At 42.0% G+C, this 12,688-nt stretch overlaps 1 protein-coding gene across 5 annotated transcripts; it reads left to right on the top strand.

The window, feature by feature from the left end:
* Positions 1-3,784: 3,784 nt before the first annotated feature.
* On the top strand, positions 3,785-12,406 carry LOC136456248 (uncharacterized). Of its 5 annotated transcripts, XM_066456043.1 has the most exons (14): positions 3,792-4,612; positions 4,734-4,820; positions 5,963-6,072; positions 6,218-6,268; positions 6,383-6,554; positions 6,657-6,977; positions 7,079-7,279; positions 7,390-7,878; positions 8,001-8,210; positions 9,096-9,284; positions 9,660-9,823; positions 10,578-10,736; positions 11,225-11,303; positions 11,621-12,406. In XM_066456043.1, the coding sequence occupies exons 1-14, from the start codon at positions 4,124-4,126 to the stop codon at positions 12,071-12,073; spliced, it is 3,174 nt and encodes a 1,057-aa protein (XP_066312140.1). In that variant the 5' UTR covers positions 3,792-4,123; the 3' UTR covers positions 12,074-12,406. The 5 variants fall into 5 exon arrangements, 2 of the variants coding, with proteins under 2 accessions (XP_066312141.1, XP_066312140.1); XR_010759391.1 differs by lacking the exons at positions 11,225-11,303; positions 11,621-12,406 and adding an exon at positions 10,078-10,459 and having other exon boundaries at positions 3,785-4,612; positions 10,578-10,716; XR_010759390.1 differs by lacking the exon at positions 11,225-11,303 and having other exon boundaries at positions 3,786-4,612; positions 10,583-10,736; positions 11,621-11,751.
* Positions 12,407-12,688: the final 282 nt, after the last annotated feature.

Raw genomic sequence — 12,688 nt, 5'->3', positions numbered from 1 at the left:
GGTGCCTCTAGCATTTACTATTACTCCAGTAGTCTAGTTAGAATGAATGTTTTCCAAAAAAAAAAAATTTGTCTTCCAGCCAAAGTAATATTTTTGGTAAGTAACCCAAGGATCCTGATCTGGACTAATACCATTAATATCTTAACCTGCCACAATTTAACAAAAGCAGTACTAGGGCACTGTTTATTGCAAGGTCAGATGGCCCATGTGTTCACATGCTGTCTAGGTTTAGCAAAGCTCAGATCTGGGGTCATTCACCTGGACTTAAAAAAAAATGGTGCGACAAATATCAGAAAAGGGTGCTTTCCATACTTGTAATGCTTTTTATGCAAGTAACATATTTGGCCCTTTATTGTTAATTCCCGTATAGATCAGTTGGTAACTGATATCCCATAAGATTAGGTGATAAGACCCCATGCCTTTTGTCACTGCGGAATTTACTTATATTCACAAGAACTGTTACTAGTAAAAATCACATCAATCTTGTGTAATCCAATACTGTTGTTCTCATATTTGATGATGCCTGAGAGCATTTGCATAACCCCGAATTTATGATGACTAGAATTTCTAGTTGTAGCCTCCATGGGATCTGGGTGGCATACCATCAGGCATCAGCACTATTGAAATTTGGTGTTCTTTCTATCTTTTATACGGTACCGGCAAGTTGCGATCTTAAACCTCTAATCTCTGCTGGTCTCTGCCATTGTGGCTGAGGATGGGTTAAGCGTCGGCAGCTTTGTGGGTCAACCTCCGTGGTGTGTAGATCAAACAAAACATGATTGCCCCTACAGGGACAGCGCAATGGACCATATGATGTTGATTCCTGCGGGCCTGTCTGGGTGGGGGCTTCGTCTCCAATTGGATGAATAGCTTTTTCCAGCGAGCTACTGGATCATGCCACGGTTACAGGTTACTGTTCCCTCGTATTTGCGGAGTGATTGTTGCTGTAGCCTGTAGCTAGCTGATATCTCTTCTAATAGAAATGGATCACCTGGTGGAACTGATAGTGATAGGGGAACACGCAGTGAATTACATGTCGCCTGATTTGGTGCCTGTTTAGTTCCTAAAATTTTGTAAAATTTTCAAGATTCTCCGTCACATCGAATCTTTGGACGCATGCATGAAGTATTAAATATAAATAAAAAATAAAACTAATTACACAGTTTAGACGAAATTCACGAGACGAATCTTTTAAGCATAATTAGACTATGATTGGACACTAATTATCAAATAATAACGAAAGTGCTACAGTACAATTTTTCAAAAAATTTCGCCAACTAAACAAGGCTGGCATTGGTTCAGCATTGTTGCATGTGACACAGTGACAGACGCTGAATGCACGGCTCCATGCTCTTATGAATGAATGAATCATGAAGGAAGAGAAACTTGCTGCGCGTTGCACGTTCTCTAATTATATTAGGCTCGCAATGGCATTGATGAAATTGTTGCTTGCGTGGTTGTAAAGCCACCTGATTGTGACGGGACGGGGTCCTCCTCCAACTTCGTTGACAGCATCTAACGCGAGCAGATCTGGCGGATGGCGACAGTCTCTTTTCACTAACAAATGAGCCAACCGTACTTTTCAACGAGACGTGGTTGAAGGTTGACATGTGGATACTGCATCTGCAATTCTGCATCTTGAATGGAATTTTTAACTACGGAGCAGCACAGAAACCACACTCTTTGGCCCTGTTCGTTTGGCTCAAAAAATAAGCCAAAGTTAAAATATTATAGAGAAAAAAATATTGCTTCGACTGAAAAAAGAAGTCGAATAAACCAGCTTTTAAGATAAGCCGAACGGTGGCCTTTATATGGTTTCACCGTTCTGCTTGTCCTGGTTAGTACGAGCCAGGGAAATTCATCAAGATTCGTCCCGTGTTTACAATTAAGGATGAAACGGTACGGAAATACCTCGTACCAAATCGCATCGTTTTCTACATTTAATTCGATTGAATTCGTATTTTCGAACAAATTCGAATTCGGTTCGAAATTCGGAATACCAAATTCGAAATCGGAACAAAAACGGTTTAGACATTTTTCCAACCGTTTTATACTTTTCTACTTTTAATTTGTAATATCCCGAATTCAAAATTCGGTTTCGAAATTCGGTTTGAATCAAATTTGGCCCACTATAAGTCCAACCTTAGAAAAATTATATCTTTTTCATAAAATCTCGGATGAAGATGATTTTATATGAAAATTGTAGCTCTCGACGAGATCTACAACTTTTTAGTTCTTAGTTTTTTCATTTGATGTCTTGAAGATGTTAAAAAAATTAAACAAAGTCAGTGATATATTAATCGTATATAGGCGCTTGTTGCCTTAAAAAAATCATATCTTCCTTATATCGCGTCGAATGAAGATACTTTTTAAGAAAGTTGTAGGACTTATTAATTATTATGTACTTATTATTTGTTATGCACTTGGTCCTATGTGTCAATATTCCGTATTGATTTTTCGTATACCGACCGTGTTCGACATAATTCCGCTCGAATTAGTTCGTTTTCGAAATTTTTGATATTCCGTAAGTTCGTGTTCGTTTTCGTGTCTGGCTTTACCGCTTTCGTTTTCGTATTCAAATATAGAAGTAGAAAACGGTTGAGAGGTTTTCTGACCGTTTTCATCCCTATTTACAATGCCATCCTGCCGAAATTTGGAATTTTCCCGCACCCAATCCGAACGGCGCCGAGAGCCCGAGACTGTCGAGAGAGAAATAATTTGACCTTGTGCGCAAACACAAGGAATCAAACGGCCGGACTGGAAGCTTTCCACATTCTACAGCCATCTTTGCCGCGCACGGCGCCGGCGCACCGCTCTTTTGCTGCCGCGGCAGGAGCTTTCGGTTTCCATCACGGAGAGAGGCGTTTCGCTCTTCCGCACGCTTCCGACCAACCATGCAACTTGAGCTTTCGTCCACAGGACGCGCGTTTCGTTCGTGTAGCAAAACAGACAGGCAGACCCGGTCCAGTTATCTTTTCGTGCGCTCCCCAAAAGACTTTCCGGGCGGAGCGGACGAATCAAAGCTGCCGCGCCGTCTGGACTCTGGATTCAGGGGCTAGCACCTTCTTTCCGCAAAAATCTTGCCACTTTTCCATGCGTGCTCGTAAATCATAATGCTAGTGTTAAGCAATCTCTTGAGTAGAGTAGGAGTAATTGATTGGATATACTTTCACTGCCAAAAATTTGGTGTCCAGGAGAAAATGCGCACGGGCAAATGTCCATTTAGGCCTTGTTTAGTTTCCTTCAAAATTCCAAGTTTTTTCGCTCTCTCTCCATCATATCAATTTTTAGCCGCTTGCATGGAGTATTAAATGTAGCTAAAAAAATAACTAATTACATAGTTTAGTTGGAAATCACGAGATGAATCTTTTGAGCCTAGTTGATCCATGATTGGACAATATTTATCAAATAAGACAAAAATGGTACTATTTATCAACCTAAACGTGGCCTTATTATTCCATCCCTGGCTTGGCGACAGCAATGGACAGTGGAGGAGTACTCGAGAAAAACATGTCGTTGGACTCGAAATACCCAAACAAAGGCTCCTCTGCACAAACCGAACGCCACCAGGCACTTGGCCTACCCGCAGGATGTCACGTGGGTCCCGTCAGGCTCCGGACCCACCTGCCACGCTAAAACCCGCAGAGACAGTAGCAGGACTTGCCTACTACTCCGTACGCGGCTTACGGAGCCCGAGACGGCGTGAACCCATCCCCACCCGCCGACCCCGGCTCCCGAAACACGCGGCCCCATGCTCCGCGCGTGGAGAGCCCCGTCTTCCACCGTCCGACCTCCATCCGACGCCCGTCTGCGCGCCTTGTAAACGCCATCGGCCGTCCTCGCCCCCCCTCTGTCTCTCTCTCCTCTGGTCCTTGCTTGGCCTTCCCCTCTCTCTCTCTCTCTCTCTCTTTCCTCCCCATCTCAACAAGCTCAACGAAACGCAACGCCTCGCTGCGGGAGTAGTAGTAGTAGTAGGTGCGCCCCGCTCTCGCTCACGAGTCTTAGCGCAGTCGCTTCACTGCCAATCCATTGCTCGCTCTCGTCTACACGACCAACCAATCGACGATGGCCGCGGAACCCTAGGAAGGAGCGGCAGCGCGCGGCTCAGCCTTGGCGCTTCGGCATGGGCTCCCTCGACAACGGGGCCGCGGCCGCGGCGGGGAGCTACAAGCGCGGTCCGGGCCCGGCGCTGCGGGCTGGCATCGTCGGCGGCGGCAGCGCGCGGAAGGTGCGGGCGAGATCCAGGCTCGCGCGCTTCCTGCTGCTCGAGAAGGTGGACTATCTCCAGTGCATGGTCGCCGCCGCCGCCTTCTTCTTCGTCGCCATCGTCTTCGTCGCGTTCCTCCCGGGGTCGGACGTCGTCGTCGAGCGGCCCAGGCTGACGCTCCCCTCGCGCCGCGCGGGACCGGGACGCGTCGGAGGCGGAGGCGGAGGCGGGACTGCTGAGGACCGCGGCGGCCGCGTCCGGTGGGAGGCGGGCGTCGCGTTCGAGTTCGAGCCGACCAGGCTGAGGGAGAAATGGGCGAGGGAGCGGAGGGAGGAGGCCAAGAGCTTGGCGGAGCTCGGGACGCCCGTGACGAGGCTCGGGGTACGGAAGCCGCGGCTTGCCATGGTGAGTACTACTACTGAGGATTCCTGGCGTCGCGTGGGGGAGGATTTGTATGGGTTGGGGATTGGCTTTTTGCCATGTGGTTTCTGATTTTTCTCGCCGCTCGCGGTTGAGCTTTCCGCAGGTGTTCGGTGACCTGTATCCCAGCGCAATGCAGCTTCAGATGGTTAGCGTCGCCTCGGTGCTGGAGGCCATGGGCTACGAAATGAAGGTGCGTCACTGAAATGCTGTCTCCTGAACCATAGGCTAGCAATTTACTTGTTGCTCGTCAGACAAGTTAGTGGAGGCACTGCACTGATTGAGTGCAACGTGTGCCCTTGTGTTTGTTTTGTTAGATTTTGCTTCTAACAGTTGGTTGTGAAAAAACTGGACATGACTTCATGGTTAAGCTGGGCTGTTGTCCTTAATCGTCAATATTTTTGAGCAAGTTGGGTTGCCAACTTGCCATGTATGATGTATGCACCTATTCAGTAATGCATGAGCCTCGTTGTTGGTTTCTGTGTTCTAGTTTCTACTTTCTAGAGATGTACAAGGAAGATACACAAAGCTAACTGTGAGGTTACTTCAATTGACTCGTGGCAGTTAAATGCTCTGCAGTTTGGTGTCCTCATGTTGAAGTAATGTAATGCAGATTGTATTTTGCTAGGTTTGTGTCAGTGCAGTTTCTGTGGTATGGAAAAAAATTCAAGGGCTAAATTGGAGGTGCAATCCTTTTCGCTGAATTTGCTTCCTCTCCTATGTTTTGTCCTGAGAGTTGCTTCCTCTACTAAGTTCCTGTCAGAACTTGGAAGCATATTGGTATCCAGATTGATCAGCTTTGCCTCTTTGGTGTATAGTCTTCTGTGCTAAAATGTGCAAAGAACTGGTAGTTTTACCTTTTTTGTGTGTAATATAAAATGTTACCTGCAGAGGTTGTTAATTAGCTACATTTTTAGACTTCCATATTACCAAGAAACATAATGAGACTCATCAAAATAAGATTCAGCATATCTAATGTACTTAACCAAGATGCTGGCATGTTGCTTTGTTTGTATTAACTTCTTGACGTATGCACATAATTTTTTGATAATGATACTTGGAGTATTGCCCTTTTACACAGTATGCTGCTAAGTTTGGCCAATGACTCAACTTATGTTGTATCACCTTTTTTTTTTTGGCTCTTTCTGACTTGACCGTCTGTACTTGTTTTTGGGAGATGCTAGTGTTGCTAGTTTCCATACTATTACTAGATCCTAGTATCTGAGTTAAGGTTTCCTATATATATATTATTATTTTTCTTAGTCATTATCATGTACATCCAAATACTTTCTCTAAACTGCTGCCTTTAATTTCCTTTACAAAATGTCAATTCAGGTTTTCTCACTTGAGGATGGCCCATGTGGTAACATCTGGAGAGCCATTGGAGTACCAGTGAGCATACTACCTGAGGACACAAACTTACCTATTTTTGTAGATTGGTTAGAGTAAGTTTCAGAAGCTATCTCTCCTGTTGTTTTCTTCTTAGTTACTGTATATTGTGTTCCGTCCTGCTTTTACTGATAAGATATGTGGCCTCAGCCTCACTTTCTAATTATTTCCTCATCAGGTTTATTTGCATTATTTCTGCAGCTATGATGGCATACTTGTCAATTCTATTGAGGCAAGACCAGTATTCTCAAGGTAGTATTAGATAACTAGAATTGTATGACCATAGTTTGTTCTGTTTGAAATTGATAGAATACTTTCTCAAAGTCAGATGTTTGATTTGGACCATGTGTCTGTGCCTTCCTACAGTCTTCTGCACGAGCCTTTCAAATCCATACCTATCATTTGGACTGTGCATGAATATTCTCTTGCACATCGTGCTAAAGAATATAATGCGAGTGGAATGGTTCAGCTCATAAATGCTTGGAAAGATGTATTCAGCAGGGCAAATGTTATAGTTTTCCCAAACTATATATTACCGGTATTTACTTCTGATCTGATTGTGATTTCAACAATCATTGAGTCATTGTCATATAGATGAAGATCCTCTGACCTAAAAGTATAATTAAATATTTCCCTGCAGGTGATGTATGCTGCATTTGATTCTGGTAACTATTTCGTGATTCCAGGCCCCCCCTCAGAAGCATTTCAGGTTGACAGCTTTATTGGTAAAAGTTACCATGAAGATGTGAGGATCAGCTTGGGCTCGAGTCCCAAAGATTTTTTAATTGCTATTGTTGGTAGTCCATTTTCATATGGTGATAATTTGATGGAAGAGGCGCTTGTCTTGCAAGCAGTAAGTCCTTTGTTACAGAGATATCACTCTGAGAATAGCACACAATCTGAACTGAAAGTAAAGATCTTCACTGGGAACATAACTGAGAAGCATAGGATGGCCCTTGAGGTTATTATTCTCATGCCCTGTCTGATCATGTGAACTGTTATTTACAGTCTGATTGCTTTAAATTGTATCTAACCGTGTATTAGTTTTCTGGTTCATGATAGTCTGTTGCTCTAAGTGTTGGCTTCCCAAGAGGTGCAGTGGAGCATGTTGCTGCTGAAGATAAGGACAACCTCCTTAGTACAGCTGACCTTGTTATATATTATTCTTGTCTCGAGGAGCAATTATTCCCCAGTGTGCTAGTCCAAGCTATGAGTCTTGAGAAGCTGGTTATAGCTCCAGATCTTGCAATTATTAGAAAACATGTATGTTCGTGATGGCACCTCATATTAGATTGTGATTCAGCTCTAGTTTCAAATACTGATGACTGCGTATAGTATTCTAAATAAACTAACATGGTTGTCATATGGCGTAGATCGATGATGGAGTAAACGGACTTCTGTTTCCAAGAAAGAATATTGGCATGTTAGCTCAAGTTCTTCTTCGAGCAGTGTTGAATGGTAAAGTGTCTGTTTCAGGGCAAAAAATTGCTTCAGCTGGGAAGGCCCATGCCAAGAATCTTATGGCTTCTGAGACCATTGAAGGCTATGCTGTGCTATTGGAAAATATTGTCAAGTTCCCCACTGATGCACTGAGTCCTTTAACTGCTGGTGAGATACCTTTAGCTCTGAAACAGGAGTGGAAATGGCACCTATTCGAGGATGTGAAGCATTTACACCGTATGAATACAAGTTTGTCTGGCTACAAGATACTCCAGAAACTAGAGCAGGAGTGGCATGGAAACCAAATGGAAAACTCTTCTTTGAGTACAACAAAGACCAGTGACGCATTCTCTGCAATTGCCTGGGAGGAACAGAGAGCAAATGAGGTTATGGACATCAAAAGAAAAATGGAGGAAGACGAGGTAAAATGCAAATGTTTCATATTCAGCAATAGTTTGCAGTCATTCATTATTTCTTTCTCTCTTTCTTTTTTTTTTTTAAAAAAATGCTTTGAAGTAAGTAACTGGAGTTGATTGTTATGTAGTTGAAGGACAGGAATGACCAACCGCATGGAACATGGGAGGAGGTGTACAGAAATGTGAAAAGGGTAGAGAGGTTAAAAAATGAATTGCATGAAAGAGATGACAAGGAGCTTGAGCGGACAGGTCAGCCACTTTGTATATATGAGCCTTTCTTTGGGGAGGGGACCTGGCCCTTTCTGCAACAGAGCTCTCTTTATCGTGGAGTTGGCCTGGTAAGCTGTTGTTACCACTAAGCACAATAAATAATTGTGGTCAGCTTGAATCTTCCAAAGATGCGTTTAGACAATTTTGATGTTATAAACTCATTTGACAGACAATTCTAACATTGAGGATATGAGCTATAAACACATAGATTAACAAAATTTTGCAAATTCGAAGATTTTAACTGGTCCTTAAAATATTTCGAGTAATACATTCCACTACATGCTAAGGGACTCTTCAAATTCTGGTCTAATAATTTTTTTTTTGCTTAGATAAGCCTTTGATGAATGGTATTTGAATATAGCAATAATTTTGTAATTTAACTCCTCTGGAGGTTTTTTAGGTGATGATGTGTAAACTCCCATGTGTGTCATTGGATGATACTCCCTCCATCCCAAATTATAGGTTGTTATGGCTTTTCTAGGTACATAGCTTTTGCTATGCACCTAGGTATACACTATGTCTAGATATATAGTAAAGCCAAAACGACCTATAATTTGGAATGGAGGGAGTATTTGAGTGGTACAGATTTATAATCAGCCAAGAAGGCAGAATACCACCTGATTTCTCATCATTGGTGGTGGAGTCCATCACTCTTATATGGTGCCCTCTATCCCTTTCAAAACCTGATCCATCCAAACTACATCCAAGAATCCACTTGGTGAATTCATGATTTAGCACCCAAAAATTGATTTGCACTAGATATTTTACCTTTGCTGAAATTGGCATAGTTACTGATGACTGGTTATGTTTGGGAAAAATAGTTGCTAAAACTATAATAAGCATAATTACTACTACCAGTGGAACAGATATGACATTAACAAGAATAACATATGGTATAGCTTTGCAAATATTTTGATGGATAATGTTGATAATTTACTTCTCTCTTTCGTTAGTCTTCAAAAGGTCGAAGACCAGGAGCAGATGATATTGATGCTTCTTCTCGTCTTCCTCTTCTCAATAATGTCTACTACAGAGATATTCTTGGTGAATTTGGAGCTTTCTTTGCTCTTGCCAACAGAATTGACAGAATACATAAAAATTCTTGGATAGGGTTTCAGTCCTGGAGAGCTACAGCAAGAAAGGTAACGAGCAAGTATGTTTATTTTCCTTTTTTTTTCCTCGAGCACACAGGAGAGCAGAGTGTCATTATATTAAGAAGAGAGAGACTCCTAAAGGGGAATGACCAGTACAGCAGAAATCACCGAAAAGAAACTAAGAAACGACCAAAGACCAACAAACCAGTCATGGCCATATATGCTAGCGGAGCTCTTTCTTCTTTTCTTTAATGTCTTTTTTGGTTGGGTACCATGGATTTCATGAATCTGATTGATAACATGATGAGTAGGCAAGTGTTTCTTTGTAAGAAACGTGTGCATTGAGTGCAGTGAGAACAATCCACATTGTCTTCCAGAACAATTGACATCTTATTTGTACTGAGTAGCTGTTTCCCTGAACAGGTAAACTTGTCAAACAATGCTGAATCTGCAATCTTAGAAGCCGTTCAATCTCAAAAGCATGGAGATTCCTTTTATTTTTGGGTTCGGATGGATCAAGATCCAAGAAACCGCACTAACAAAGATTTTTGGTCCTTCTGTGATGCGATCAATGCTGGGAACTGCAGGTTAGCCAGATAAATGTGCTTCATGTGTTGAATTAATTTTCAACTCTGCAAATGTAATGGTCTGAGCAAATTTGTGTCCAATTTTTTTTTGTTTATTTTTAGTCCCTTGTTGGATTTCATTTCCTAGCCTACCCCAACTTTGCTTGGGAACAAAGCACCTTGTTGTTACTGCTGCACATAGTCAATTCTTTGAAGAATCATCAAACATTTACTGAGCAATCATTTAAAGGATTTTATGTTCTTTTCTTTTACAGTACTCCCCCCGTTTCAAAGTATAAATTGTTTTAGTTTTGTCCTAAGTCAAATTTGTCTCACTTTGACCAAGTTTATAGACCAAATGTATAAACATCTACAATATCAAATAAATGCACTATCAAAATATACTTCATGGTGTCTCTGGTGAATCTTATTTGATGTTGTAGATGTTTGTGTATTTTTCTATAAACATGATGAAAGCTTGAGAAGTTTGACTTTGGGCAAAGCTAAAACGATTTACTATTTGGAACAAAGGGAGTAGTCATTGAAGGTTTTTGTACTCTGGGTTCTTCAGTGCGACAGTGCCTATTTCAGTTTATCATCGTTACAGAACTACGAGATCTGTTACTTTAATATATGCTACATATATGGTATATATGGGTATGACCATCCTAACTAATGTAATCAGCTTTGTGTTATATGCTTTTCAATGGTATTGTCATAGTGGTTTTTATTCTGTTACAATGAAACTAATCTACTCTGCACTCGTACCTCAAAGGCTAGCTGTTTTGGAGGCCTTCCAAAGGATGTATGGTGTACATCTTGATCATGACCTGGATTCTCTGTTACATATGCCTAATGATGGAGACACATGGTCTGTGATGCAAAGTTGGGTTTTGTCTACACGGTCATTCCTAGAATTTGTTATGTTTTCAAGGTATGGGTTATGTTTTTGGAATCTTACTGACAATCAAGTGAGTGTTATTACATGTATAGCTAGATAAAATATGTATGGACTGGTTTATTATCTGATGTTATATGTATATCAAACATACTGTGAATGAGCACCTGGATGTAGCTGATCTAAGCATATTTGTGTCTGCATTGCTAGCAGTATATTGCTAATGATTATTTGGGGTTGTGTACTTTGTGGAAAATTACCTGTTAAAGCAAAGCCTTGCTTTAATTGACTCAGGGTCCAAAAGAGGATTAGTTCTCAACTAGTATCTGGTCATTTCAAAGGATTATGTTGCTATAACAGGCATCCTAGATGTTAATCAACACGGACAAAGTCTTTTTGGTCGCTATTTGCTTGCTTGCGTTGTTCTGTGTTCATTCCTTTTACCTGATAGGACTATCATACCATAGAAATTCAGGCTTTTCTATATGCTTCATTAGTGTTTACAGTATGCTGTTGCTTTTCAGAATGTTTGTTGATGCATTGGATGCACAAATGTATGACAAACACCATCAAACTGGGCATTGCATCTTGAGTCTCCACAAGGTGATCCCCTTTGCCACATCTTTAGATAACATTGATTATTTTTCAAATCCTGTCCCAGGGCAATAGATTTTTCTGAAGATAGAATAATCTATAGTGTGAATTGTATTCCCTAGCTATAAGAATCGAGATCATTACCATGTCGATATACATGGTTTGCCCTCATGTGCTTAGAAAAGAAAAGAATAGAAACTCACCATCCACGTCTCCCTTTTAATTATGTCATGTGTATGTGCAGCTTTCACTAGATGCTTGTGGTTAATTTATAGTGAAGCTATCAGAAGAAGTTGTTCCTTTGACATTTTTTTTATTTTGTACAGGATCAGCACTGCTATTCTCGCGTCCTGGAGTTGATTGTGAATGTTTGGGCATTCCACAGTGCACGGCGGATGGTCTATGTTAATCCTGAGACTGGTGCAATGCAGGAGCAGCACCATCTCAGTGGCAGGAGAGGTCAAATGTCAGTGCAGTTTTTCTCCTACACCACTCTAAAGAGCATGGACGAGGAGCTTGCAGAAGAGTTTGACTTGGATCACCCGGACAGGAGGTGGCTCTGGCCACAAACTGGAGAGGTCTTCTGGCAGGGTCTCTATGAGAGGGAGCGGAGCATGCGGCAGCAGGAGAAGGAGCGGCGAAAGCAGCAGAGCAGAGAGAAGATCCAGAGAATCAAGAATAGAGCTCGTCAAAAGACGTTGGGGAAGTATATAAAGCCACCGCCTGATGATACAGGTGGCTCGAATGATACAACCAACAGTAGATTTGTAGCATTTTGACCATACTTGGGGTGATGATTCTTACCGTGGGAAATTTTGTTCGTTCTTTCGTCGTTACGGGTAATGTCCTCAGTCCTCACTGACTACTGGACGGGTGGACGGGTGTGAATATTTTTGGGTCAGTTTTGTCGTGCCCCCTGGTGTTCTGGGTGCTTACAGGCGACGTTGTAACATATATCTAGGCCATTGAGTTGTCAAGTTGCCATCTTAGGTGTAAATTTGAGCTCCCGTAGCGTTAGGTGTTTTTCTTCTTTTTGCTTAAGCTTCTCTATAACAGAACAGCTGCTCTGCTTTTGCAGTCTCGGTACAAATTGAGTTGACTGATGGTCCTGCGCTACTGTCTACTTTCGGTATTGACAATTTTGCTCAACATCCTGTAAAACCTGTTATATCTTCAATTTTTACGGTGCCCTGCATTAGAAAACTCTGCTCTTATGAACCAAATCCTCACCGCACTTGAACATCGATGGGCAGTTCTATAGCCTGGGAACAGCCAGAAGTGGTTCATCGGAACGGGTCCCAGAGCCATCAACTGGTAGATAGTTCAACACAAGGATCGTTGTGCTAAGCATGTAAACTTGTGTTTGGTTCATGGGTTCATCCTATGAATTTTGG

The sequence above is a fragment of the Miscanthus floridulus genome, chromosome 6, assembly GCF_019320115.1.
Source record: "Miscanthus floridulus cultivar M001 chromosome 6, ASM1932011v1, whole genome shotgun sequence".
In the NCBI taxonomy this organism is placed as follows: domain Eukaryota; kingdom Viridiplantae; phylum Streptophyta; class Magnoliopsida; order Poales; family Poaceae; genus Miscanthus; species Miscanthus floridulus.
This window is presented reverse-complemented; position numbering and strand designations above follow the sequence as displayed.

Coding starts and splice junctions, on each gene's coding strand:
- LOC136456248 (XM_066456043.1), top strand. CDS start 4,124: ATGGGCTCCCTCGACAACGGGGCCGCGGCCGCGGCGGGGAGCTACAAG. Junction 6,555..6,656: donor TCCCAAACTATATATTACCG/GTATTTACTTCT, acceptor ATTTCCCTGCAG/GTGATGTATGCTGCATTTGA. Junction 8,211..9,095: donor TTTATCGTGGAGTTGGCCTG/GTAAGCTGTTGT, acceptor CTCTTTCGTTAG/TCTTCAAAAGGTCGAAGACC.